This window comes from Penicillium chrysogenum, assembly GCF_028827035.1.
Source record: "Penicillium chrysogenum strain IBT 35668 chromosome Unknown utg000005l_segment0_segment0, whole genome shotgun sequence".
Classification (NCBI taxonomy): domain Eukaryota; kingdom Fungi; phylum Ascomycota; class Eurotiomycetes; order Eurotiales; family Aspergillaceae; genus Penicillium; species Penicillium chrysogenum.
The window spans coordinates 128,093-154,468 of record NW_026622753.1 but is presented as its reverse complement, the minus strand read 5'-3'; the positions used below and the strand labels follow the sequence as shown (position 1 = coordinate 154,468).

The 26,376-nt window shown below is 48.9% G+C and overlaps 12 protein-coding genes across 12 annotated transcripts; 4 read left to right on the top strand and 8 right to left on the bottom strand.

Annotated features, from left to right (window-relative positions):
• Nucleotides 1-368: 368 nt before the first annotated feature.
• Nucleotides 369-1,287, top strand: N7489_008431 (oxygenase MpaB family protein; the record flags this gene model as incomplete). Its single annotated transcript, XM_056714181.1, has 2 exons — nucleotides 369-920; nucleotides 982-1,287. The coding sequence occupies 2 exons, from the start codon at nucleotides 369-371 to the stop codon at nucleotides 1,285-1,287; spliced, it is 858 nt and encodes a 285-aa protein (XP_056561803.1).
• A 159-nt stretch (nucleotides 1,288-1,446) lies between these two features.
• Nucleotides 1,447-1,880, bottom strand: N7489_008430 (uncharacterized protein; the record flags this gene model as incomplete). The annotated part of the gene is made up of 2 exons (XM_056714180.1): nucleotides 1,447-1,497; nucleotides 1,557-1,880. 2 exons carry the CDS (start codon nucleotides 1,878-1,880, stop codon nucleotides 1,447-1,449), a joined length of 375 nt encoding a protein of 124 aa, XP_056561802.1.
• Nucleotides 1,881-2,504: 624 nt separating this feature from the next.
• On the bottom strand, nucleotides 2,505-3,112 carry N7489_008429 (uncharacterized protein; the record flags this gene model as incomplete). Its single annotated transcript, XM_056714179.1, has 2 exons — nucleotides 2,505-2,952; nucleotides 3,006-3,112. The coding sequence occupies 2 exons, from the start codon at nucleotides 3,110-3,112 to the stop codon at nucleotides 2,505-2,507; spliced, it is 555 nt and encodes a 184-aa protein (XP_056561801.1).
• A 593-nt stretch (nucleotides 3,113-3,705) lies between these two features.
• On the bottom strand, nucleotides 3,706-4,299 carry N7489_008428 (uncharacterized protein; the record flags this gene model as incomplete). Its single annotated transcript, XM_056714178.1, has 2 exons — nucleotides 3,706-4,137; nucleotides 4,192-4,299. The coding sequence occupies 2 exons, from the start codon at nucleotides 4,297-4,299 to the stop codon at nucleotides 3,706-3,708; spliced, it is 540 nt and encodes a 179-aa protein (XP_056561800.1).
• Nucleotides 4,300-4,850: 551 nt separating this feature from the next.
• N7489_008427 (indoleamine 2,3-dioxygenase) lies at nucleotides 4,851-6,375 on the bottom strand (the record flags this gene model as incomplete). The annotated part of the gene is made up of 2 exons (XM_056714177.1): nucleotides 4,851-6,002; nucleotides 6,085-6,375. The coding sequence occupies 2 exons, from the start codon at nucleotides 6,373-6,375 to the stop codon at nucleotides 4,851-4,853; spliced, it is 1,443 nt and encodes a 480-aa protein (XP_056561799.1).
• A 1,739-nt stretch (nucleotides 6,376-8,114) lies between these two features.
• Nucleotides 8,115-9,483, bottom strand: N7489_008426 (uncharacterized protein; the record flags this gene model as incomplete). The annotated part of the gene is made up of 5 exons (XM_056714176.1): nucleotides 8,115-8,249; nucleotides 8,326-8,601; nucleotides 8,664-8,780; nucleotides 8,834-8,912; nucleotides 8,963-9,483. The coding sequence occupies 5 exons, from the start codon at nucleotides 9,481-9,483 to the stop codon at nucleotides 8,115-8,117; spliced, it is 1,128 nt and encodes a 375-aa protein (XP_056561798.1).
• Nucleotides 9,484-9,851: 368 nt separating this feature from the next.
• N7489_008425 (IscS subfamily cysteine desulfurase) lies at nucleotides 9,852-11,583 on the bottom strand (the record flags this gene model as incomplete). Its single annotated transcript, XM_056714175.1, has 2 exons — nucleotides 9,852-10,274; nucleotides 10,486-11,583. 2 exons carry the CDS (start codon nucleotides 11,581-11,583, stop codon nucleotides 9,852-9,854), a joined length of 1,521 nt encoding a protein of 506 aa, XP_056561797.1.
• Nucleotides 11,584-12,468: 885 nt separating this feature from the next.
• On the top strand, nucleotides 12,469-13,812 carry N7489_008424 (amphiphysin; the record flags this gene model as incomplete). Its single annotated transcript, XM_056714174.1, has 3 exons — nucleotides 12,469-12,652; nucleotides 12,710-13,738; nucleotides 13,790-13,812. The coding sequence occupies 3 exons, from the start codon at nucleotides 12,469-12,471 to the stop codon at nucleotides 13,810-13,812; spliced, it is 1,236 nt and encodes a 411-aa protein (XP_056561796.1).
• A 638-nt stretch (nucleotides 13,813-14,450) lies between these two features.
• preB (alpha-factor pheromone receptor STE2) lies at nucleotides 14,451-15,593 on the bottom strand (the record flags this gene model as incomplete). The annotated part of the gene is made up of 1 exon (XM_056714173.1): nucleotides 14,451-15,593. One exon carries the CDS (start codon nucleotides 15,591-15,593, stop codon nucleotides 14,451-14,453), a length of 1,143 nt encoding a protein of 380 aa, XP_056561795.1.
• A 1,049-nt stretch (nucleotides 15,594-16,642) lies between these two features.
• N7489_008422 (uncharacterized protein) lies at nucleotides 16,643-18,560 on the top strand (the record flags this gene model as incomplete). Its single annotated transcript, XM_056714172.1, has 4 exons — nucleotides 16,643-16,693; nucleotides 16,745-16,853; nucleotides 16,906-17,144; nucleotides 17,199-18,560. The coding sequence occupies 4 exons, from the start codon at nucleotides 16,643-16,645 to the stop codon at nucleotides 18,558-18,560; spliced, it is 1,761 nt and encodes a 586-aa protein (XP_056561794.1).
• Nucleotides 18,561-19,615: 1,055 nt separating this feature from the next.
• Nucleotides 19,616-20,785, bottom strand: N7489_008421 (uncharacterized protein; the record flags this gene model as incomplete). The annotated part of the gene is made up of 1 exon (XM_056714171.1): nucleotides 19,616-20,785. The coding sequence occupies one exon, from the start codon at nucleotides 20,783-20,785 to the stop codon at nucleotides 19,616-19,618; it is 1,170 nt and encodes a 389-aa protein (XP_056561793.1).
• A 2,309-nt stretch (nucleotides 20,786-23,094) lies between these two features.
• chsG (chitin synthase class III) lies at nucleotides 23,095-26,093 on the top strand (the record flags this gene model as incomplete). Its single annotated transcript, XM_056714170.1, has 5 exons — nucleotides 23,095-23,172; nucleotides 23,242-23,731; nucleotides 23,800-24,161; nucleotides 24,218-25,897; nucleotides 25,956-26,093. The coding sequence occupies 5 exons, from the start codon at nucleotides 23,095-23,097 to the stop codon at nucleotides 26,091-26,093; spliced, it is 2,748 nt and encodes a 915-aa protein (XP_056561792.1).
• Nucleotides 26,094-26,376: the final 283 nt, after the last annotated feature.

The following is a 26,376-nucleotide window of genomic DNA, read 5'->3' as shown; positions in this document are numbered from 1 at the left end:
TCCGAAGCGGGACCCCGTGGGTGACCCAAAAGCCAGAAAAAAAGAAAAAGAAAGAAAAAAAGGAGCTCAAAAAGGAATAAAGCGGGTTCCTGGTCGGAGGAGCATTGCTTTCTTTGGCGAATGACGCAGAAGAGGGGAGGGATCAGCGCTTCAGGAGATGGCGATCTGCTGCCAGCCGCGGCTTATTCCTAAGAAAGGCGATACTATTCACATGGGCCGAGATGATCATCGCTCTTAGATTTGGGGGAAGTTTTCGGGGTTTTGCGGGGGATTCCTGGGGAAGATTGGAAAGATTTTGATATTAATGGGATCATATACTCGACTCCATTGTCTTTACTGTCTTGACTATTGATAATTTCCCCCCAGTCATGTCTTTGGCTTTCCCTTCACCCCCCGTCTCCGTCTCTCCGGACGAAAAGTCCCAAGACATTCCAAATGGCTCCGATGCGACCGCAAAGAATATCAATGTCTCAGGTCGTCTTCATGCCCTGGAACAACTAGAGGTCCTCCCCAAAATGCTCCAGGAGGGCATCCTCTTCGCAGGATCGGGTGCAGCGTTGCTCCTGCAAGCTGCCATGCCCGGAATCCGCGACGTGGGCGCCAACCACGGCGGCCACAAGGAGCTAGCCACCGAGCTCATCGACGCTCTTCAGGCCAACATCAGCTACGTCTCCTGCTTGGTCTTCGGTACCCGCGACGAGCGCAAGGTCCTCATCGAACTCTTGCAGGACGGTAAACCGCCCCTGCTGGGTGGCGGTCGCTCGAATCGGTTCGCGGAGCATCCACCGCTGCAGTTGTGGATGGCGGCGACGCTGTACGTGACTGCGACCGATTTCTACCAGCGTGTCTATGGCCGGGTGGACTATGCCAGTGCCCAGCGTGCGTACAGCGAGTATGCCTTGCTCATGAACTGCCTCGGTGTTCCCCCCCGGTACCTGGCCGGAAACCCGACAGGCATTCTGGTCTTACTGGGATGATCAGGTCCATCGGTTGACTGTCTCGTCGGACGCGGCTCTGTTTGCTAAGGATCTTCGTGAAAGTAACGATATGCCCCGCTGGGTGCAATCTTTGAAGCCTTTCTTGCGTGTGACTACGATTGAGATGCTGCCCCCGAGTCTGCGTGATGCCTACGGTCTGCGCTCGACCGTTACCACCCGGGCCCTTTATCGCACCTGGATGGGCTTCTCGGTCGCTCTTTATCCGGCGATGCCTAATAAATGGCGGGCATACCCGTTGAAATTCTACCAGGATCGGCTCAAGGAGAAGATGGATGGGAAGGAGGTTTAAGGATATTTTAAGAATGGTGTTTTTCTAATTTTTTTTTTTCTGTATATACCCGTTATGAGAGACATGATTGTTCTATGTATTTTGAAGATATTCAATGCTTTAAATTGGTGCAAAAAAAGAAAAACAAGACTAAAGTAATTTCATGATTCCCTTTTATCCTCATAGGGATCCTAATATACCACCCAGAAGCTTGGAAACATCCTCGACCAGCTATAGTACGTTAGTGTTAGTATATGAGTGTAAATGCCGACAGAAAGAGCAGTACATACCGGTGTGGCATCCCCAATAAGGGCAGTCGTGTTATCGACAAAGCTCTTGGTCAACAAGCTGTGGGCGTTGGTCAAGATATCCTGCAAGATATCGATATTATCGGCGGCGAGCAACTTGGCTGCACCGTCGAGAATCGTATCCAGCTTGTTGATATTGTCGGTGCTCAAGAGGCCCTGAACGCCGTTCAGGAGTTCGGGTAGATCCTCCAGTAGACCAGCACTGGCCGCTGGGGCCGGCGCAGCGACAGGATTGGGACGAGGCTCGGGGGCAGCTAGAGCCAAGGGGCCTAAGGCCAAAGGGAACAGAATCCGAGAGAAACGCATTTTGTTTTGTTATTTTGTTCTGTTAATTGTTATATTGAAGTGAGGAAACAAGAAGGCAACCCCATCCAGAGAGTCTTATAAGCAAAGGTCTATTTTCCCGTATGTAACTTGTCCCTAATCTTGCCTTTGTAGGATATTGTCCGAGGCCACATCTAGACTTTTCAATAAGGCCGAGGGATAAAGCAATTCCATGTGAAGGAGAAAGTATTCACGCCAATACGAGAGAGATCCCCGAGAGATTTCCCCGCAAGTCTCCCCTCCCCCCCAGAATGTCCGTTTAGTGGAAGATCGTCGCATTGAACTTCTCTTTTTTTACGCTGTTCCAGGTAAATGGGAATTCGCCTGTCTCACAATTCCCTGCTTTGACCAAAGTCCACTTCGGAGGAAATGATCGGTTCAGTAGGGATCGACAAAGAGGCATCTATCTTGTCGCGATCATGCATATGCTTATATGATACCATCTGCATCCTTATATTAAATTTAATCTATACGAGCAGCAGCATGTGCTTAATGTAACGGTCTTGAGATCCACCGTAAAGATAAACGAAGTACAACATAATATATTCAATTTCATATGAAATATGATTTCAGACGTATCTCATCAGTCATATCTACAAAGTACCATCACAGAGCCAGTGCTAGTCCAAGCACTCCCACCGCCCCTAACGCTGACACGGTCAGTCCTGTGGGCTGTGCAGCCTGTATAGCCGCACCTTTAGATGAGGTCGAACTTGCTGACCCTCCAGAAGTGGAGGTCGTAGTGGCTGTCGCTGCAGTCCCTGTATTTGCTGCCGTGTTCGGTTCCGATGTTGTGGCCGTCAATGCCCCCGCCGAGATCTGCGACTTGACCACCGACATGTAGTCTTGCACATCCGATGGGAGGGCAGTGTACCAGGCTGGGGTAGTGCCAGCCTGGAATTGGCTGGCGAGGGAACTTCGCTCTGCTGGGTTGATAAGTTCCCAGATGACAGACACGGGCACCACCGATAGGATCTCCGGGATGAGAGACTTGGGCGGCGGCGAGATGTTGGCAAAGTTCGCACTGGCTGTTTGGTTGCCCATCAAATTCCCACTGTGAAATTGTTAGTATGGTTAAGAAGATAATCCAAAGAAAGAATCAAATACAGTGCGCTCGAGATTGCACCTAGGTCGATGCCATTGTCTGTAGTATCTCGGTGATGGTGTTGAGCACCCCAGGCTGTTGTAGCAAAGAGTAAGGCTGCCAGTTTCATACTGTCAAGAGCGTAGAGAAGAAAAGAGAAGAGAGAAAAGAGGGTATACAGTCCAGTCAGATAGGGCAGAGGCTAGAGTATATCAAATGCTTAACCTGCTTGGCCCGATCGGATCTCTCTGCATTAGTCTCGAGTGACATGCAATATACAAATTAGTCGCCAAATTACTGGAATTAACTGCTACAACTTCCAAGATTCTAGATCTTTTCCCGTTGATCATTGATCAACCTCGGGCTCCCCGGGATCAGATGCCAATCTGTCAGATCCTCGGGAAATCAATTCCTTTGCGGGGAAATGTAGTGGAAGTCGATGTAGCATTGCAGAGAAACTTGATCGATCTGCTGTAGATCCATGTGAATTCAAGTGTATCTGTGTCATAGTTTATCCATAGCCTGTCTCCCAGAACTAAGAGAAAAAGGGTGGGCAATAGCACTCCACTCAACTACATCTATATCGGGCACAGTTACAAGACGAAATAAAAACGTGGCATCAATTTGGATATCATAGCAAGGCCATCGTAAAAATCATGATGGTAAAAAGAAGCGCGACTGAGAAAGGGAACCCAGACTCAAGAGATCATGCCCAAGTCGAGCTTAAACACCACCCTTCTTAGCCATATCGGCCTCCGCACCGCGTTGGCGGACCTTGCCCTCATCATGAATATCACGATACTTCTCCTCCTCGGTCCGGTCGCCAGTTACAGCAGCACCAATGGATCCAAGAGTACCCTGAGCACGGTTCTGAATACCCTCACCCCAGTCCTTGAGCTGACCCTTGGCCTCTTGTTCCTTGCCAGCGGCGTTCTGCTCGGCTCCGGTGCGGCGCAGGTTCTCGTTTCCGATCAGGTTGCCGACCGACTCCTTGGCTGAGCCGACAGTCTGGTCCCAGGATCCCGTGTCGCGCTTGGGGTCGTCTCGAGCAACGGCTCCGGTGTTCGGGTCGGCGGTGAATGGGCCCAACTTGGAGGTGGTGTGGGAGGCTTCCTTTTTGGCTTCACCTTCCTCGTGCTTGGCATCACCCTTGGCCTGAGATGGGTTAGTGACGCGGTAGAGTATTGGGGGACTAGAATGGATGCTTACCTGAGTGGAAGAATCGCCGGTCACAGTACCCATGGCGCGCTGAGCAAGACCGGTGGCTTGGTCAATGTACGACTGACCAGTCGAGGCGTTGCCAGTGTTGTCAGACATGATCGAATGGTTGGATGATAGATGGTAGATGGTAGATGGTAGATAGTGAAGAGATGAGAGATGGTTCAAGAATGAAGTGGTTAATGAAGTGGTTGATGAAGTGGTTGATGAAGTGGTTGATGAAGTAGTGAAAGGAAGTGACAGGAAGGCCACTTATATACACAAGCCATGTTAACCAACATGTTCCAGGGCATTCTCCAATCTAATCATTCCAAGGCTGAAGTTCTACAAACTCCAAACAATTGTTTTGATGCACTACGTCATGGCATGATGTCATGTCACGTGGATGGATGGATGACGTCTTGTTCCCTCAAAGGGACAAGCCTTGAAGGCCTTTGACGAGTTTGGAAGTTTCTACAATATTGTATGAGACAATCTTTGATTATCCAGATACCCAGGAGTGTAGAGTGTATTTCATCCCAATATCCATACCTAGGTAAGTTCATGCAATTCCCCAAACACCGAATCGCCGCGTACGGCGTACATAAATCCCACATGCAATGCCACGCTCGAAAAGACTGAACCCCCAAAACCAAAACAAAAATTATAAACTACCAGTGACAAATTCCACCCTCATTTTCCTCGGCTGTCCATGTTCCACAGAGACCGACAACCTCAAGATGACCGTCTGGTTGCTCCCCAACCTTGCTCAACGAAGCGAACTTCTTGTCAGCAGGACCAGTGCTCAGCAACCGTCGTGCCCACGCGTCGATGGCAGGCTCCCCGGTTTCATCTCGAGCCTGCTTCAGGAACGGAATGAGGGCCGTGCCACCGGTACCACGCAGCTTCTTTTTGTCGGTCGGAGCCGCGGTTGCGAGGTTCCTCGCTGCTGGGGGGCCTGGGTTAGCAGGTTGGGAGGGCTGGCGTGCACTTCGGGATTGCAGGATAATATAGCGGGACACTATGGTAATATGCCTGTCGCGTAGAACTCGCAGCATGGCCAGACATGCGTCGTAGGCAATGCATAGCGCTGAGTCTCCGCGTCGCGCCTCGACGAAGGAGCGGATGTTCGCTACCGAGTCAATATGCTCAAGGAATCGCCGATGTGGACCAGGCATGTAGGAGCGCATCTCGTGGATGAAGCTGTTTCTTGGTTTGATGCTGTCTTCGGCGCCTTTATCACTGTCGTTGCGACTGGTCCCGGTTGGTCGGTGTTCGACACCGAGGACGATGTCGAAGAATTGGATGAGTGAGCTTTGGGCGTTGCTGCCCCCTCCATACTGCCGGTACTCGGGATTGTGACCGTCGTCGTACAGCAGCCCATTTGGCAATCCGGCATCATGCATGTTTTTACTTCCAGCTAGGTAAGGGCGTATGCGGTTGTAGAAGACATATGGATCGCAATTTTCATGCATCCTCTGGAGTAGTGTGTTGGTCTCGTCGATGGTCTCCGCTAGTCGCTGCAGGCACTCGGTTACAATCTGGCTGTTTCCTGTGCGGGCCGCCTTGATGGCCCGAAGCATCACGGGGATAGAAGGGGCCCCACGTGCTTCTATGGCGACTGAAACCAGATAGAACCATTGTTCATCTAGAGATCCAGTGAAGGTCTGTAGACAAGCTAGGTTATCCAGGTTAATGGCTGACTCATCGGCGAAGATCGGCTTATAATTCCAAAGGCAGACTCCAGCATAGGTTGCAACGGGGGGTAATTCGAGTCGTTCACAGACTTCGAATAAAGGCACTGTAAGTTGAGGTGGAACCCTCTTAAGGAAAAGAATCAGTACATCTACTTTCTTTCTTTCTTTTTTTTTTTTCGAATCATGAACCAATAGGATGGGCTGGTACCTCTGTGGGCGAATCGCCACCCCAGACATAGCCATGTAGTATGAACACCAGTATGACATATGCACGACGCCACTCAGCATCTGTCTGGAGGTGTGTGACGGAGAGTATAGGGAGTTGGTCTACGATAGACCGCAAACGTTTGCTCAATAGCAGTGGCTGGAGATTGCCAATAATCATCTCCCATTCGGCGTAATAAGGATCGGGGAGAACCTCCAAAGGTAGTTCTGGGGAGAGGAAGCCATAGTCGGAAGTGATTCCAAACTCAGTAGGATTAGGGACTGGAGGCAACATCGTCCTGCGAGTTACCACAGAGATTCAGGGATTCAAAGGTAAAGGGAAATGCTGAAATGAATACAAGTTTGAGATGTTGACAGGTTGGAAACAGAAAGAAGGAAGGATTATACGGATTATACCAAAGATCAGAGAGATCAGGAACCCGGACCCAAGGTATGACTTTTTCCTAAATTCAGAATGATAAAGGAAATGAGAATGAGAATAATATTGGGGAGTCGGTGATTATGTATTATAATATTATAATATTATAGAAGACTACCTCAGCTATGGGCTAAATAGTCAGAGTTTTCCCGTTAGAACGAAATTTCACCGGGGATCCCTGGAAGGTAAGTACAAAGGACATTGACGGAGTTAACGGGTAAATAAGAGAGAGGGAAATGAGGGAAAGAGAGATAATAGGGTTGATCAGCTCCGATATAGGAAGGGGAAGATGATGTTTTTTAGAGGACCCCGGGGAAGTTTTAGAGGAGTGGACTAGGTAGATCAGAGTAGAGCCCAGTCGAAACAGTAGAGGATGTCAGGGTACATTTTATATGGCTATACAATCAAATGATAGTCTGCCAAGAGGGACTGGGTGCATCCGCGAGGACCCAGTGGAGTGAAATTTAAGCGAAGACGAAATTGAGTGCGAGACAAAGGGGGGAAGCCGGGAAAGACATGCTTTTGCCGGGCATTTTCGTATATTTTCGTACATTTTCGTACATTTTCGTACATTTTCGTGCTTTCGCTTATTTTGAGCTTCAAATTCGCTTCACTCAGGATCGTCAGCCTTGATCTGGGGGTGATGGATAGTCTGGATTTAGATTGGACGTCACTCGATTACATTGTATATCTACATTTTAATCTATTTCATCTTTCTTTCTCTCTAATAACTTTAAAATACTCAATACTCAATAGTTATTTAGTTAACTACTGCTGAATATGCCTAATATACAAGGCACCCTGCTTAATAATATTATTCCCGAGGCCCGAGGTATCCCTCCAGGGTAGGTACCTCTTAAGTACATGGTAAATGTACTTAGTAAATGTACTTAGTACTGTGTCACACTTCCTACATATACATGCAATCTTCGGTAGATAACCATAGCACACATTTCAAATGAGGCTGGAATCACCTAGCTATACCATCGTAGCACAATATAACTATTGCCAAGCTCACACCTCAGATCGAGACACAAAAGGTATCCCATGAACTAGATGAAGTAAATATTGCCTGCACCGTGTTATTCAGTGCGAGATTGATCAAGGTTGGCTCTATCACTTATGATCAGCCTCAAAAAAAGAAGAAGAGAAAAAGATAGGAAAAGAGATATACCATCAAAGCTGAACTCTGGCCACCCATATTCGCTCAGCCCCCTAGGGTCCTTGGCAAATGCAACCCAAGCTCCTAGAAAATCATCAATCCAGGCAATACCTGGCCTTCAGGAAGGGATTACCTTGCATGTATTGGCTGACTTCAACTTCCCTGGCGGACGAAGGGATCGCCGATATATTATAGGTCCCAAAAACCATAGGTATCTCAGCTGACAGGATGTTAAAATTCAATGAGCAAGGAAAAGGCCGGTCCATTCTTACACCCGTGATATGCTCCAAGCCATGGAATTGGGCTAAGATTGGTGAAATTCCCATGATATACATACCTCCAGGTGGGCACCTGGTGATCCACTCGAATCCTAAATGAATAGTCGATGAATAATGCAGTTAATATCAGTTAAAATAGAAGAGACGATGGACTCTTACCTCACAGATTCCCGGAGGGGACAGTTGTAAATCTGTTGACCCAGCACATGGATTGCTATCTCATCAACGGATGTTTGACTTAACGGTAAGAAAGCCGAATATTCACGTCCAGTAATCCCTGCCAATGTTGGCTAGGGTTTTAAGTATCAGTCAACCCAAGAAGAGATATTTTTTTTTAAAAAAAAAAGGCCATGGTCAAATACATACCAGTCGTGCAAATTTCCCCATTTCAGCTCGAGCGCCATAGTCGGAAAAGACGAGGACGTTATCCACAATGGGATGGAAGGTATAGTTTCCCCGGGCCCTTGTTTCAACAATTTTCATAGCTGGAACTTTTTTCATGCATTGGAAAGATTGGGCTCCTACGCCGCATCCAACCGCAGTAGACAATTCATTCCAATTTCGATGGTCAGGGGCCGAAGTCAGTAATGGAGCGGTGCCGGAGTGGAGAGCAATTGCGCTGACAATAGGGTTATCTGGGTACTATCAGAGGTTAGTTGTTTGGCAATAGTTGAAAAGTACCAATATAGAAACCAGATGCTCACTGCATATGAGTGGATATCAGCTGAAGCAGCCCCAGCAGAGTGACCAAACAGAAGAATCCTATCTGAATCACCACCGAATTTGGCTATGTTCCCATAAACCCACTCGATCGCCAGTCGCTAAATACGTGGTTAGTTCATTCATACTATCAACCATACATGCTCAGATCCACCTGGTCCAGGAGCCCAAGGTTTTGTTTGGAAGGGTCGAGGTCTGGCGCATTAGGAAATCCAAAGACATTCAGTCGATAACTAACCCCCAAATTTAGTGATTGAATGGACAAAACTCAGCATCTCCTTACTTAAAGGTAACAACAATCAGATCGTCGTGGTCCTGTACCAAATTCGTGCCATCATAGTAAGTCACCGAACTACCGCCTGTATCATAGCTTCCTCCATGAATGAACATCATGACTGCTGCTTTGTGAACTTCCCTGTTGCCTCGATGCTCGATAGAAGGTGCCCAGATATTCATATACAGACAGTCTTCAGACATGTCCCCAGAGTTCCATATCATGTACGGAAGGACATTCCAAATAGACTCATTGGAGTACCTATACACATGTGGACAGGGACTGCTGAAGGAGGATGCATCGATGGGGCTTCGGGGTGGTGATTTAGGGCGTGGTGGTGCCCATCGCAGTTCGCCAACTGGGGGCTCGGCATATGGAACTCCCAGAAACGCCCGTACTGTGTGTGCAGAATTATTGTATATCCCGTTCACCGAGCCGGAAGAAGTCACAACATGAAGCTCAGGGGATTGGGGACCGGCTAGAGCGGCCACATTACTCCCAAATGCGCAAAGGACGAGGGATAGATGCATCCTGGTTATAGCTCTGTTCTGTCCAAATTGTGCCTTGTGCTCACCAACCCGGAATTGACTCTCGGTAGATAAATGGTTAAACTTCTTTGCCAAAGAGTAGAGGCGCCTTAGGTGAGAGGGTTTGGGGCCGAAGGAATCTGAAGCTAATTTATATTTAACGTTGATCACATGAGGCTACACGTCTTGCTGACTCGGTATTTATACCATCGGGGAGAAGCTTTGAAGGAGACAGAGGTGACATACAAAGCAACCGGCTTAAAGAGGTAGTATTTAATTGCGTGATTATTCTCAGTCTGTACAAATCCGATGTTGTTACACTTCAACGCCGGCCCTAGTGGGCGTTTTTTCTGAAATCCAAATTAATATGATCAGTGCTGGCTCCATTCGATCGTGTTCAAATCAATTCCCTCCTGCACCAACTCCCAAAGCGGACTCAGTTCACGCAAGAAAGATACACGAGCCTGGACAGCCTTGAGAACGTAGTCGATCTCCTCGTCAGAGGTGAACCGGCCGATACCGAAACGGATACTGCTGTGGGCACTTTCGTCGCTGCTACCTAGAGCACGCAGCACGTAGCTGGGCTCCAGAGAGGCGGAGGTACAGGCACTGCCCGATGACAGCGCAATGTCGTTCAGCGCCATCAACAGGGACTCACCCTCGACGTAGGCGAATGAGATGTTCACACAGCCAGGGTAGTGGTGCTCGGGGTCACCGTTCAGTGTGGTGTGCTCCATGGCAAGGAGACCCTCGCTCAGACGCTTCGACAGACGATTAATGTGTTTGGTGTCGTACTGTTCGATCAGTCAGTTAGCATGACATTTTTCCGAAGACCGGGGAAGATTCCAGTTCATCTGTCTGTCACCTCATTATACCTGCAGGTGACATCATCGGAGCTGAGTAGCTGGCCCAAAGGACACACGTATTTCCCAAGGATTTCCAACAGATGCTTATTGCAGTGTATAATAATCGTGGCAATAATGAAAATGAGAAAAGAAAGCTTACCTCCATATCTTGGGCAGCAATTCGGCAAGCCTCACCAAAGCCCACTGCCAGATGAGGAGCCAAGGTGCCACTACGTAGACCTCTTTCCTGTCCACCACCAGTGATGAGAGGATCGAGACGGACACGCGGGCGACGGCGCACGAAGCAGGCACCAACACCCTTGGGACCGTAGATCTTGTGGCTGGAAATCGACATCAAATCGATGTTCAGCTTGTTGACATCCAACGGGATCTTTCCAACGGCCTGCGCTCCGTCGGTGTGGAAGAACACCTTCTTAGACCGACAGAGACGGCCAATCTCCTCCAGCGGCTGGATCACACCGATCTCATTGTTTACAGCCATAACACTGACAATACAAGTCTCGGGGCGCATGGCCGCCTCAAGATCCGACATGCGGATCAAACCATTGCTCTGAACTGGCAGGTAGGTCACCTCGAACCCTTCATCCTGCAAGTGTCGACAGCTGTCGAGCACACACTTGTGTTCGGTTTGGGTAGTGATGATGTGATTCTTCTTTCCCGACCGACCAAAGAACCGTGCCACACCCTTCAAACTCATGTTGTTGCTCTCCGTCGCACCACTTGTGAAAATAATCTCCTTGGGATCGGCCCCAATCAGCTTGGCGATATGCCCGCGAGCCTCCTCGACTCCCTTCTCCGACTCCCAACCGTAAGCGTGTGTGCGCGAGTGCGGGTTACCGTAGATACCGGTGAGGTAAGGAAGCATGGTATCCAGAACGCGAGGATCCAAGGGTGTGGTGGCTTGCATATCGAGGTAGATGGGTCGGGTGCCCTGGTCCATAACGGTGGCTTGCTTCAGAATGCCGGCCGAGGGACTCATCGCGGCGTCGCCGGAGGTCCCCGAACCAGGCAGTTTGGTATCCTGGGGCGCCATATGAGACTGGTTCATGAATGACTTTTGTTCCTCTTTAATGGCAGTCTCGATGTTGACCTGGGCTTGGCCAATTTTGGTCTCGGAGACATAAGATCGAGCACCGCGCAGGCCGGTGGCGAGGACTCGAGGAGCTCGGGAATAAGCTGAAAGGCGCGTGGAGAAGGCAGAGGCCTGTCTCCAAGCAGTAGAAACAGCACTTGTCATTATGAAGATGATACCGATATCCTTTGTAAGTGGGATGAAGAAGGAAACGCTTAACCCCGACTTTTTGTTATCATCTGCATCTCTTATGACTAAAGATCTCGGGGTTATCCCAATTGGGTTTATCCGTCATGCCTGAGGCAGAACCGTCGGGAGGTCTGAGCTTTTCCCCTTTTGAGGCATTCCATATGGCTATCCCCCATATCCCCCATATCCCCCAAGAGCTTCCACCATATTATATCTTCGTTTCTCTGCTCTTATAGCAATTGCGATGATTTTGATTTGATTATATTGAATGTCCTTTTTCTCTCCGACTTATGGTATTCACCCATTTCATCCTGCCAAGTCACTCCCCGCACGTAAAGGAATGATGGCCCAATGATGACGATCGGACTGGGGGTTTTAAATTGATGGTTCTTGCGATTTTCTCGGGTAAGGCTGCCGGGGAAAGAGAAGTGAAGATCGGTAGAGATGTGCATACAATATATGTAACCATTCGATGTCTTTAGAGCTATATTAATGACTACCTAGGTATACTCTGAGCATATTAAGGTAGGTTATGTAGTATGTACCTAGGTAGTATTGTAGGTATGGACTATGGAGTAAATAATCCAGGTGCCTAACCTTGGAATTTTGAAACTAATGCGCCACAGGATCATAAGGCAGAGTAGTGTACGAAATAGTCCAAAATTGTCCGAAATAGTACACCAAATAGGTAAAATAGGTAAAATAGTATAAAAATGAATTGTGTACAGCCACAATGGACTTCAGCTCCGTACAACGCTGGCAGAGTCTTATGTCATTGAATTTGGGTTCGCCCTTCTTCTTCTTCTTCCCACCCCACCTTGGCACTTTCTCTTCCTTTGCCTCTCTCCTTATTCTACCATCATGAGTTTTAAAGGTTTCCAAAAGAGCATTGTGCGTGCGCCACAGCAGTTCAAGGTCAAGTTCAACATCGGTGAACATTCCAAGGATGCTGTCTATAGCGATGCCGAACGCCGCTTTGATGAGCTCGAGAAAGAGACCAAGAAGCTACACGATGAGTCCAAGAAATACTTTGCTGCCATTAATGGTGAGTCCTCGAATCTCTCAACTTTTGTACCCCCCCAAATACTGACCGCGTGCGCAGGCATGTTGAGCCACCAAATCGAATTCTCCAAAGCAATCGCCGAAATCTACAAACCCATCTCCGGTCGCGCCTCCGATCCCACCTCCTACCAATATGAAGGAAATGCCGAGGGCATCCAGGCCTGTGAGGAATACGAAGTCATCGTCAAGGAACTACAAGAGGCCCTAGCCCCCGAACTGGAGATGATCGAGAGTCGCATTATCAGCCCAGCCGACCAGCTGCTCGAGGTGATCAAGGTCATTCGGAAGGTTGCGGTTAAGCGTGATCACAAGAAGCTGGACTTTGACCGCCACAACGCCTCACTGAAGAAGCTGGAAGAGAAGAAGGACAAATCGCTCAAAGACGAGAAAGCACTATACAAAGCCGAGAACGATGTTGAGCAGGCAACCCAGGAGTTTAACTATTACAACGATTTGCTGAAGGACGAACTGCCCAAGCTGTTCACGCTCGAAGCCGAGTTCATCCGCCCGCTCTTCCAGTCCTTCTACTATATGCAACTCAACGTCTTCTACACTCTCCACGAACGAATGCAGGGCATGAACATCAGCTATTTCAATCTGAAACTCGACGTTGAAGAAGCCTTTGAGCAGAAGCGCGGCAATATCCAGGAGCAAGCCGAAGCTCTTACCATCGTGCACTTTAAAACCCAAGGTGTCCGCCGCTCTGGATCCAAACTGGGTCCGGGCAAGGGAGCTGATAGCAAGAGTGCCATCGGCCGAGGCCGTTCCAGCTCGACCGTCACCGATGACAACCCCCCACCACCTTATTCCTCTGCCGCCGTCAGCCCCAGTCCAACAGGCAGTTTCTCTTCCGCCGCCAAGAGCAAGCCTGCCCCGCCTCCTCCACGGGCGAAGCCCGCCCATCTCAGTAAACCGGTTGAAACTGTCACCGCTCTTTATGACTACGAGGCTCAGGCACATGGTGATCTGGGATTCTCGGCTGGTGATGTGATTGAAATTGTCCAACGCACCGACAACACCAATGAATGGTGGTCCGGACGAATTGCAGGTCGGGAGGGCCAGTTTCCTGGTAAGTGGTTCAGTCACTTTATGGAATCGCATTCGCTCACATTCAGTATAGCCAACTATGTGCAATTGAATTAGCACAGGGATATTATTAACTTTCCAGCCTTTTTTTGCTCCTTGCTCTGGCGCACATGTGGTTTCGAAACATAGAGCGTTTCGCCTGTAAATATTTTGTGTCTATTTCTTTTTTTTTTTTCTTTTCTTTTTTTTTTTGGTATTGTTAATTCACTTCACTCAGCTCATTGCGATTCGTTCCAATGCATTCGGTGAATTGGCTGTAATCCTTGCACAAGCTTCATACATATTCTAATCCCACCCCTGGGTATACTCAGCTGCTTTACCCTTTCTGGATTCCATTGTACTTTATAGCAGAATCGATCGCCCAATATAGACATATATTAATGAGAAGAGCATTGAGACCTTGAGAACTCTTCCGATTTTTCAAGTTCATCCACTGCACACAAGCCTCCATGGATGTAAATGCAACTACAGCTCCTGAAAACAGTATAAAGTAAAAGGGGAATGTGGCTTGAAATTAATAACGCGGTAACAACTTGCATGTTGAGATAAAAGAAAGGTTGTACCTGTATAAAACCTGCAATCGAGGATAAAAGAAAAAGCATGTACATGTAAAGTCGGTTTCTGGCCAGGATCCTGCATGTGTACACCGAAGTGGAAGGGAAGGATAGCTTTGGATTGCCGAGTGTTGTGCGTCATCACACGATTGAATTGTTCCTTTGAACACGATTGATCGAAATATCGTGTTCAACTGATATTCCATAGAAAGCATCGGTATCCCGCGAGGTGGGTGAGCCCTTGCTCATGGTGTGGTCCGAGTAGCACAGAGTCTGCGCAGCAGTCATGGCAGACAGGCTCGTTGGACTGTCCTTTGTGGGAGACAGTAGACTTTCAGCACCGCCGACAAGGGCCCGCCATAAGTTGCGTCGGCGTTGACGATCTTGGCTTCCGATACGTCGTGCATTCTCGAGGACGGCGCCGGCCCAGATTGATGAGAGTGGGAGTGAGATGACGACCAGGGTCACCACGTTGGAGGAGAACTCTGGCACAACGACGTAGTACTGGGTGATGGAGAAGATGGCGGGGACAACCATGGTCTGGCAGCCCATGACAAAGATGACCTTCATCGGACCGAATTCGCGCACTCCGAGTCGGCGGCGCTGTTTGATGGCGAATCCGAGCTTAGTGACAAAGATGACACAGAAGAAGCAGATGCTGATAGTGACGCAGATGTTGGTTGCGCTTTCTATCCACCATACATCATTCGTGTATGTGAGCTTAATGATGGCCTTGCAGTTCGCAACCATCCATGCACAGCGAAATCCGATCGGCACCAGGGCGACCAGAATAGATACCGCTAGGAGAGGATGTCGGTACCGACGACGTAGTGTGGAGCAAACCACGTGGACCTGAATCACAAGCGATGCCTCGATACAGACGACGACTAGCGTAGTGAGAACGACAGCCACAATGGAAATGGCGTATGCGCTCCACGGCACGGATGAATAGTCGCCGGAGACGTATGGGTATACTTGTTCAAATGCAGTGGAGAAATGGATGACTTGGAAAAGCAGACGTGAGCTGTTGAGGAACAAGGCCAGGCCGTTCAGGATAAAAACCGCCGAACGGCGCTTGTCGGATTGGGTCAGAAGCACAAGAATCACCAGCAATACAAAAGACGCTCCAAACTGGCAACCGTAATTGATGCATACCCGGACATTGTACATGACAAAGACATCCAGGGCTTTTACTGAGACCGGGAACTCTGTGCCATCCTGTAGACGGAAGGTGACGTTCTGGGTGAATGGATCGAATGGTTGAATTGGAGATGATGTCGCCATGGCTCTGTGACTTGGGATTTGTAGTTCAGTCGAAGAATTGAAAGACAGATCACATAGATAGTTCTGAAATTGAAATTCGGTCAAAAAGTATGCATGACAGAAGATGATGCCTGTTTCTTTAAAGCCCTTTGAAGAATATAGATCAAGAGAATCAGCAGAATCAGCAGAATCAGGGTGAATTGCCAGTGTCATAGAAGCCGAGACAGACAATGGCGAAGGCAATAGATAATAATAATAACATCCAGAGAACCCACATAGTCCAGGTCCAGATCATTACTGCGTGGGTTTGTTGAAAAGAACAATACTAAGGGAATGGGAAGAACAATATGAAATGAGACAAAGAAGCTCATAAATGGCCTAGGCAACGGGTGATAATGGCTGCATGAGATCTTCAGAATGCTCAGAATAGCCTTTGACCTGGTGAATATCACTGGCTCATGTCCATTGGAGTCGAGAAGGGTTTCTTTGTTTCGGGTCTCCATAGAAGCCCCGAAGGGATTCATCCCATGTATCTTCCAAGGATGAGTTCGGTAGAGTCCTCATATTCCTCAGTCTTATACGACTGATGTCTCTGATTCACAGCCCATTGAGCTGATTGGATCATTTAGTGAATCTGTCTCGCCTCGAGACTTCGGTTGTTTTCAACTTTCTTCAATCGGAAAAGGGGTGATATTTTTTCGGATTCTGAACTCAGACATGAGCCTGTGTTCTTTTTTAGGGCAAAAAAAAAAAACAAGGCAAGATGACAAAATGGCGAAATGGTGAGGTGGTGAGGTGGTGAGGTGTAGGGAGTAAATTGTAAGGTGGTGAGCCCGTTGACTCCCCGTGCAGACACATGGATACATCTTATGTATACTATAACTACCCATAGGTGGATAGACCTGGAGATCTAAGCAATAATATCTACAAATATCTACAGGTATCTTCAAATATCTACAAATATCTTCAATGTTCTTCTGAAAAGAAAAGCCCCCATACTCCGCCAAGAAACCCTGCGGGGAAGAGGAAACCGTCGCGACTCCAACCCTTTTCCATCCACTACTCTCACTATGGCCGTCCCTCAGAGGACACTGAATTGGCTGTATAGTGTCTTGTCCAAAGTAGGTCTTTCAAAAATCCTCCATATTATCGGTCTGCTAAAACCCCTCCAGGATCACTATGATCCACAACAGACCTATCGTGACCCAAACCGGACCTACCACGATGTTGCCAATGCGATCGCGCAGTACCCCTCGCTCTCCCCTCGAACAGATGTCTATAGTGAGTGTCTGAAGCTCATTTTGATGTGGTTATTATTTCTGATACCCAACAGCCTACGAGACAGGCTTCTCGGCCCTCCTCCTTCACCTGGTGGGCACATTGCCTGTCACCTTCCGAGGAACCACATACCGATTTCCCATTGCGCTTTGGATTCCAAATACATACCCACGCGAGCCTCCAATTGCCTATGTGACCCCGACACAGGATATGGCTGTCCGAGTTGGGCAACATGTGACGCTAGAGGGACAGGTGTACCACCACTATCTGGCACACTGGGCTGAAGCATGGGATGTTAGTGCTCGCAAAACATGGGGGTTGACAAACCACTGACCACTGTGTCGACAGAGATCTACCATCGCCGATCTTCTTTCTATCCTTCAGGATATATTTGCCAAGGAGCCACCAGTCCGATACAGACAACAAGTGCCACATCCTCCGCCGGAAGCTGCCCAGACACCCCCGCCATTACCTCCCCTTCCACCCGGTGTCGGATCTTCAAGACAAGCTCAACCTCTGTCTCCGCCTACAGCCCAGAGTCAGATTCCACCCCCACCTCCGCCGAAGCCAAGCGCGGCTGGCGAGCCTCTGCAGCAACAACTGCACCCGGTTGATGAATATCGATCTCCCCCACCGCTACCTCCACTACCACCAAAAGAGCAAAACTCTCGTCGAACATATATCTCCACACAATCAGCCAGTCCGGGAATCCACTCATACCAGCATTACGCGCCTCCGGGCCAAACTGGAGGACCGATAAGCAGCCCTCGTCCCTTGTCGCAGCCACCAAACCAGCAGGCAGCGGGGCAGCCAATGCCGCCTCAGTCGGCGCAGGGTCAAGCACCGTACTATAGAAACAACGGAGCGGCTGTTCATCATGGAACTGGGTCAGGCATAGCAAACCAGGCCCCTCAGGTTAATCCTGCGGGAGGTCACTTGCCTCCGCAGCCGCAACTCCCCCATCAACCACACCAGCAACTGTCTGGGCCCCCATATCCTCAGCATTCTCCATACCCATCTAATTATCCCCGCCCACCCCCAGCAGCTCCCGCAAAGGCCGAGACACCCGACCTTCTGACCTCGCCATTTGAAGTCGAGCTACCCTCAATCGCACCCACAGGACCAGCGCCTCCTATCCCACCAAATCCAGAGAAAGACGCACTCCTAAATGCCGTGTCCCGGACCCTGGCGGAAGCCCTCCGCGCCAATGCAGCACAATCCGACACGGCAGCACAATCACTCGTCTCACAATCACGATCCCTGCATGCCGCTATGGCCACGCTACAGGGTGAACTCTCGGCACTCAATACCCTCCACACAACCCTTCAGTCAAACACTACTGTCCTACAGGAATCCATCCATCGCGCCGACGCCACCATCGCAGACGCGCAGGCTCGTTCTACATCCATCTCCGCTTCTAGCGCTCCTTCAACCTCCACTCCTTCTGGGGACACTCCGTCCGGCCTGCCCCCAATTGATGACGTCCTGGTCGCCCCCACCGTGGTAGGAAAACAGCTATACGATTTGGTCGCCGAGGAGCAAGGCATCCAGCAGGCTCTTTATGCATTGCAGGCTGCGCTAGTCCGTGGTGTTATTGGTGTCGATTCCTGGTCGCGGCATACACGGAGTCTTGCACGTGAGGCACTTCTCAAGCGGGCATTGATTCGTAAAATCGGACGTGGAATGGGGCTGGATGAAAGCGTGGGATGAATTACCCGATTCTGAGCATCGTTGAATAGGCATCCTGGTTATAGATACCCTTTCATTTCCCCTGTTATGGAATAGCTAGATGATGTGAATATCTCTCTTCTTCTCTTCCGGCGACTACTCCGCCAAGTATTTGTGCCTATGCCAAGGGGTGCAGACCGGCCTGCCTCTTATACTCCATATAGACCAAAATAACGCAAGCCCTCGTAGAAGAGTCGGGAAAATGCATCCGAATTTTGAAGATTGGCTTTGTTTTTCACCTTATATACATAGGCTCCAGTACAGTTTCGGCCATTTGAGCTCTAGCCCCGAGTTGAGAGTATCTCTCGGCTGGTCTGTTGCAAGGAATTGGATCAATTCATTCCAAGTAGCAAACAAGTTGCAAAGTAATATGAAATATATATAGTAAACACAGTCAAAAAAATGGAATTAACGATGGAAATGAAGATATGCGAAAGTAGAAGCAGTTAAGTGGTGAATTGCTATAGTAGGGGTCTAAAATATATATGAGAGGTGTGATGGGAATATCTCCAAAGCATAAGCAATGTCCTTCATCTACATATGTACAAGACAGATACAAGTCTTCTCTATATGTATGAAGCTACACTCTTGATGTTTACACAGTGGAATTGGTATCAAAGGAAGATACGGTGAGGTTGATAGACTACATATGTACGTACATACTATAATTTTCTTTTCAAGGCACTGGAATCAGATACCAGAGGACGTACTGTTCAATTTTACAACTGTAAGCATTTCATCTGTTTCAGGTCTAGCAAATCTTCAATAGAGGGACATGGTAGTCCATAACAGTCCATAGCAGTACGAATACGAAGATGTGCAGTCCAAAATGACAATCAATGAGAGTATAGATTCAATCGACAGTCCCATCTCAGTGTGCCAACACTCGCTGTACAACGCACCCGAGGAAAGGAGTCCACATATCAAAAAAAAGTACAAAAAGCCATGGCAGGCTCCATACATACATAGAAAACAGAGTTGGAAAATCACAAAAAAAAATCAGGAAAACTGTTGCGCCCAGTCGGTTCCGAACCCGCTCATTTCACTTCATTCGCATCCGAGAACGGACTTTCTACCCGGGCGGGTGGCGTCTGAGTGGAATTACGTCCGTCGCTCAAACCGGAAGCTCGACATGCGTCGGTCTGACCCTGCGAGGAACCGGTTTCCAAGTTGCTGGATGATGAATGTGTGTCGTCTTCGCCCGATGAGGACGCGTCAAATGTGGAAGTGTTATGACTGAACTGGTCCTTCGTGGTGGACACGCTTGTGCCGTCTTTATTCTCAGACAGCTCTTCGACCCGGTCGACGGCGGGTGTGTTGTTGGCTTGCTTGTGCTTCACCGAAGGACCACGCACCATCACTGGCTTGGCAGTTACGCTGCGAGCCACACATGAACTGTTGCCCTTGACAGCCTCCGCCCGAGCGAGCTGTGCCGGGGTAATGGCCGGGACCGCAGGCGCATCCGCAGGAGTAACCGTGACAGCAACAGGCGAGTCATCTCCAGGGGCATTTGCCCCGGCTCCTCCGTTGTGGATGCTCACCACGGCTGCACGAGACCGCTGGATCTGCTGCGCAGGCATGGCACTGACGATGGCATCGTTACGGTAAATGGTGGTAGCCACACTGCTGCGCAAAGTGGGCGAGATGCTCTGGTGGCCGGTCGTGGTTGTCCAGGACGAGTCACGCAGGTCACCCGGCATAAAGAAGTGTTGATCGGGTGTCGCACCAGGAAGCGGCGGGACGGGAGGCACGAGGGAGGCTGGCGTCTCCGGCGGAGAGCGGTTGGTGACACCAGGAATGTAAGCGATTTGGATGACATTGGAGGCACGGGTTAGGACTGTAGAGGCAATGGACTGGCGTTCACTGCGGGTCGCCGCGAACGAGCCGTTCTTCTCCTCCTGGCGCTCCAGGCGCTTCTTTCGGATGACGAACCACCATACCAAGAACACAACGAGGGCGATGGCAGCCACACCACCGATTACACCACCGGCAATAGCGCCAGTGTCGGTGCCCCCGGAGTCCGAGGGTTTGGAGCCTGTTGAAACGCACTTTGTGGTCGCACATTCCTCACAGCTCGGGGCGGTCATGGTACATATTGATCCGTCGGGACAAGCGGGACAAGCGGGGGATGTAGTTTCACACTGCTTGCAGCGCTTGAAGAGGGAACGGGCCGGGGAGAAGGCGGAATCCATGGGTTCGAGAAGCATGATGGGTGAGTATGATCGAGATGATGACATAAAAAAAGACGAGGTAATATCGATAAAGCCGGTCAACGGCAAGGAACGTGCAAGATAAAATAAGAAAAAAGGAGTGTAAGGTGCTCAATCGGCGTCAAGTCGTGAGCGTAAACAGTAGATCATCAAAGCCGAGCCGTTAGGCGCAGGAAACGAGTGTCGTGTGCGATAAAAAGATCGAAAGGTGAGAATCAAGCGATGATCATTGTTCTTGGGATGGCCCAGACGCTTGACAGAGATTGTATATGTCAAAGACGGTCAGGACAGGGGGGGCGCTGGATTCGTTGATGTTGGCCCGACCCGACGCGCGTATCAGACAAAATCAACTCACAAACCTTGATCGGAAGATCAAGGAAAGAATAGATAGATGGATGGGGAGAGGAGTGTCAAGTCAAAAGAGAGACGGGGGGAAGGATAATTGGGGGCCTTCCAAGGGTGGTCACGGGCCCGTGAGGTTCCACGGGTAAGATACGGGGTAGTCAGGTACACACAATTGTGTACGATTGTGTACCTGAGATATATTAGGTACTCCGTCGTAAATTTTATATATAGTTAGTACCCTATGTTGTAGAGAAGCATTTAAGAAGGTAAAAAGCAGAAGTAAAAAAAAAAGGAAGAACTAAAATCGAGACCATACAGCCTCTTTAATGTTAAAGATCAGATTGTTTCATCCCATGTTCACCTTACTTGAACGTGAGGGAAATAAGTGGACATCTTTTCCCGTGTGGACTGCGCAAGTGGTCTGGACTCTCGGATCATTAATTTTCCAAGATTGCGGGAAATTTGGATTTTTCTTTGTCTAGTTTGTCTAGTTTGTTCAGTTTGACCTGTTTGGTTTATTTGTGTATGATCTACAAATAGGGTTAGCGGCTAATTTATCTCGAACATCCATGGATGGCTCCTCCTGTGATGATTGCTGGGGGTCACTGAAATCTTATTAAATTAAGTTGGGGGAAGAAAAGAAATTAAAGAAATTAAAACCGATTTTTTTTCTGACTCGTGCAGCAATATACTATACCGCAGTTACTACCGTATATGGGCTAAGTACAGAGCTGAATGTCAGCACAACTCACAACATTGGAAGTTTAAGAGCTGATCGACTTGGCACTGGGGCAAAAACATACGCTAGATACGCTAGATGCTTGGGGTCCATAAAAATGTCTAAATTTATCAGGGTCAGGTGACCTGGGAGTACAACATATACTTTATCCTGGCAGAGTATAGGAGAGAATGGACCGAATGAAGAATCATAGAATGAGAAACTGTAAATAAGGAAGTTGAATGGGCGAGACTACGAGGACTTTCTATGCAACATACATTGTACATTCAAACACATATAGTGGGGTCGCGACATACCACCCCCCATAAGTGTTAAGCCTTTTGAACTGTACTCCGTATTTAGCTCTTAAGAATGTGGGAATGAGTCTAGTTATGTCTACGATATAAACCGAATTCAATTATATGAGAGGTCGACTTCAAATGTTCGTATTCACACGTTTCATGAGTGGAGCCTCTTATTAGGTTCGGGTGTTTTAGACTCCAAATGTACCCGTGGGCATCTTTCTAAAGGGTCTAAGTACAACTTCGTACTTACCCAAAATGTAAATACGTCGAATCAGTGAAAGGAGGACAAAGTTCAAAGAAGAAGAGAAAGGAAAAGAAAAAGGAAAAAGGCGAAAAAAAAAAAAAAAAAAAAAAAAAAAAGAAGTAGAAAAAAACTAGAATTCCAAGCATCTCAGCCTTTGATATCTCAACCAGTCAGGGTCTTCCGTAGGGCCTCGGGGGCATCGGACTCTTGTTCTCTTCTAGGGATGGAGTATGTATGGCTTTTTTACTTAAGTTGATATGGTACATACATATATGTATGGATGTACATATCCATGGATGTACTCTGTACTCCTTATACTCGAGTTAAAATATAAATACAATAATTAAATAATTAAAAACCGGTAAACTAGTCAAACGAAAAAAACACCCAAATAATAAAAATACCAGAGAAAGGGGAAACTAAACTGGGACGGGGCTAGGAGACAGTCTATTTTTGACCTCTCTAGTCTCACTGTCTCCCTTTTTTTTTTTACCTTTTTCGCCCCCCTTCTCTTTTGTTTCTCTCTGACCCTGGATTCAAAGCATTTGCAATATTCCCTGAAAAAGAAATATTCATCTCTCCTAGCCCTGGTGGCTTCGATAATTGTTCATAAGTGCGCCCTGCTCGAACAGATACCCCTCTCTTGTTAGCTTTGAAACACATCCCTTTCTGATTTTTCAACCTTTGCGACACCATGGCCTACCACGGCTCTGGCTCGCACTCACCAAGCTATGATGATAGTCATCATCTGCAGGATGTGCCAGCTTCGCAGGTATGTGTGTGTGGAGAGGCGGTGAACTAGTCGCGAGAGCTGACCCGGTAAATTTTTTTTTTCTCTTAGTATCGCGAGGATGAGGATGCAGCCCGTGGATTATTGTCCCAACAGCAGGGTCCATTTGCGACTCCTTTTGACGACCCCCACTCGCGCGGTGTTTCTCCCCAACGTCCGTCTTCTGGGTACAGCTTGACGGAGACCTATGCAACGGACACCGCCCCTTCTTACCACGACCCATACAGTACTGGCACCGTTTATTCCGGCCAAGAGGAAAGTACTGCGGCGGCCTTTGGTGTCCCCGGCCGAGTTGCATCGCCCTATGCCCGCAGCGAGACCTCCTCCACGGAGGCTTGGCGCCAGCGACAGGCCCCCGGAGGCGCCTCTGGTGGTGGTGGTGGCGGCGGCTTGCGCAGATATGCTACTAGGAAAGTCAAGCTAGTGCAGGGTTCCGTCTTGAGCGTCGACTACCCGGTGCCGAGTGCCATCCAGAATGCCATCCAAGCCAAATATCGCAACGACGTGGAAGGCGGAAGCGAAGAGTTTACCCACATGCGATGTACGTGTGGACCAGACGAGGAATATACGGCTCTAAGAGAAAAACTAATGAGCCTTCACTCTTCATAGACACCGCAGCCACTTGTGACCCTAACGAATTTACCCTCCACAATGGTTACAACCTACGCCCCGCAATGTACAACCGTCATACAGAGCTGCTCATCGCGATTACCTACTACAACGAGGATAAGAATCTCACGGCCCGTACCTTGCACGGTGTGATGCAGAACATTCGCGATATTGTCAACCTGAAGAAATCCGAGTTCTGGAATAAGGGTGGACCCGCGTGGCAGAAGATTGTCGTGGCACTCGTTTTTGACGGTATTGACCCTTGCGACAAGGATACTCTTGACGTCCTTGCGACCATCGGTATCTACCAGGATGGTGTCATGAAGCGTGACGTTGACGGGAAGGAGACTTTGGCACATATCGTAAGCGGATGGCAGGATAGGCCTCCCAAAGGAAACAGCGCTAACTGAATTTCCAGTTCGAGTATACGACCCAGCTTTCGGTCACACCAAGTCAGCAGCTCATTCGGCCCACGGACGATGGCCCGAGCACACTACCGCCTGTGCAGATGATGTTCTGTCTGAAACAAAAGAACAGTAAGAAGATCAATTCGCATCGTTGGCTCTTTAACGCTTTCGGCCGTATTTTGAACCCCGAGGTCTGTATCCTGCTGGATGCCGGTACGAAACCTGGCCCCAAGTCCTTGTTATACCTCTGGGAGGCATTCTATAACGATAAGGATCTCGGCGGTGCCTGTGGTGAAATCCACGCCATGTTGGGAAAGGGATGGCGGAACTTGATCAACCCTCTCGTGGCAGCCCAGAACTTTGAGTACAAGATCAGTAATATCTTGGATAAGCCACTGGAGAGTTCGTTCGGCTACGTTAGTGTCTTGCCCGGTGCTTTCTCGGCCTACCGATTCCGTGCAATCATGGGTCGACCCCTTGAGCAATATTTCCACGGTGATCACACGCTGTCTAAGCAACTTGGAAAGAAGGGTATTGAGGGTATGAACATTTTCAAAAAGAACATGTTCTTGGCCGAGGATCGAATTCTCTGTTTCGAGTTGGTCGCTAAGGCAGGCTCTAAGTGGCACTTGTCTTACGTTAAAGCCTCCAAGGGTGAAACTGACGTGCCCGAAGGTGCCGCCGAGTTTATCTCCCAGCGTCGCCGTTGGCTCAACGGTTCCTTTGCAGCAGGAATCTACTCGCTGATGCACTTTGGCCGTATGTATAAGAGCGGTCACAACATCATTCGCATGTTCTTCCTTCACATCCAGATGTTGTATAACATCTTCAACACTTTCCTCACCTGGTTCTCGTTGGCTTCATACTGGCTGACCACCACTGTCATCATTGACCTTGTCGGTACTCCAAGCCCCAGCAACGGAGATACCGCTTTCCCCTTTGGCAGGACGGCTACGCCCATTATCAACACAATTGTGAAGTACGGATACCTCGCTTTCCTATTGTTGCAGTTCATTCTCGCTCTTGGTAACAGACCCAAGGGTTCCAAGTTCTCATACCTCGCCTCGTTTGTGGTCTTCGGTCTCATTCAGGTGTATATTGTGGTCGATTCGCTCTACTTGGTAGTTCGCGCGTTCAGCGGTGGCGCACCCATGGACTTTGTTACCGGCCAAGGCCTGAAAGCCTTCCTCGACTCTTTCTTTTCGTCGACGGGCGCTGGTATCATTATCATTGCCTTGGCTGCCACATTCGGTCTTTACTTCGTTGCCTCATTCATGTACGCCGACCCATGGCACATGTTCACCTCCTTCCCTGCCTATATGGTTGTCCAGTCGTCCTATATCAACATCCTGAACGTCTATGCCTTCAGCAACTGGCACGATGTCTCCTGGGGTACCAAGGGTTCTGACAAGGCCGATGCATTGCCGTCAGCCACGACTACAAAGGACGAGGGTAGCAAGGAAGCAGTGATAGAAGAAATCGACAAGCCCCAAGCGGATATCGACAGCCAGTTCGAGGCAACTGTGAAGCGTGCGCTCACTCCATTCGTTGCCCCCGTGGAACACGACGAAAAGACACTCGAGGACTCTTACAAGAGTTTCCGTACCCGGCTCGTCACCTTTTGGATCTTCAGTAATGCGGCCATGGCAGTCTGCATCACCAGCGAGTCCGTCGATAAGTTCGGCTTCACAGTAAGCTTCCACTCTTCTTCAACCTTTCTGACTAGACCACCGACTAACATGATCATAGAATACCGCCACCACCCGCACAGCCCGTTTCTTCCAGGCACTCTTGTGGTCCAATGCCGCTGTGGCATTGATCCGTTTCATTGGATGCTGTTGGTTCCTTGGTCGTACTGGTATCAAGTGCTGCTTTGCACGTCGGTAGTTCCCCAGGACAAAATGTGTACCCTTTTTCATGACCCCCTGACCCAATTTTCTATTCTCTTCCTTTTATTTCCCATACCGTGATCTGTATTCTACCTAAAGATGCCCGACTTTGTTCTCTTTTGATTTTGCAATGCCAGCCAGTATGTATTCGCACGGTTTTACCTTTTGACGGTTACTGTGGTCACTTTTTTGTCGGATCAGCCATGCAACGGGATCGCATTCGGAGCGCTATGATTATGTACTTCATATTCAATATATCTTTTTTTCCCCCTTTGAGATTT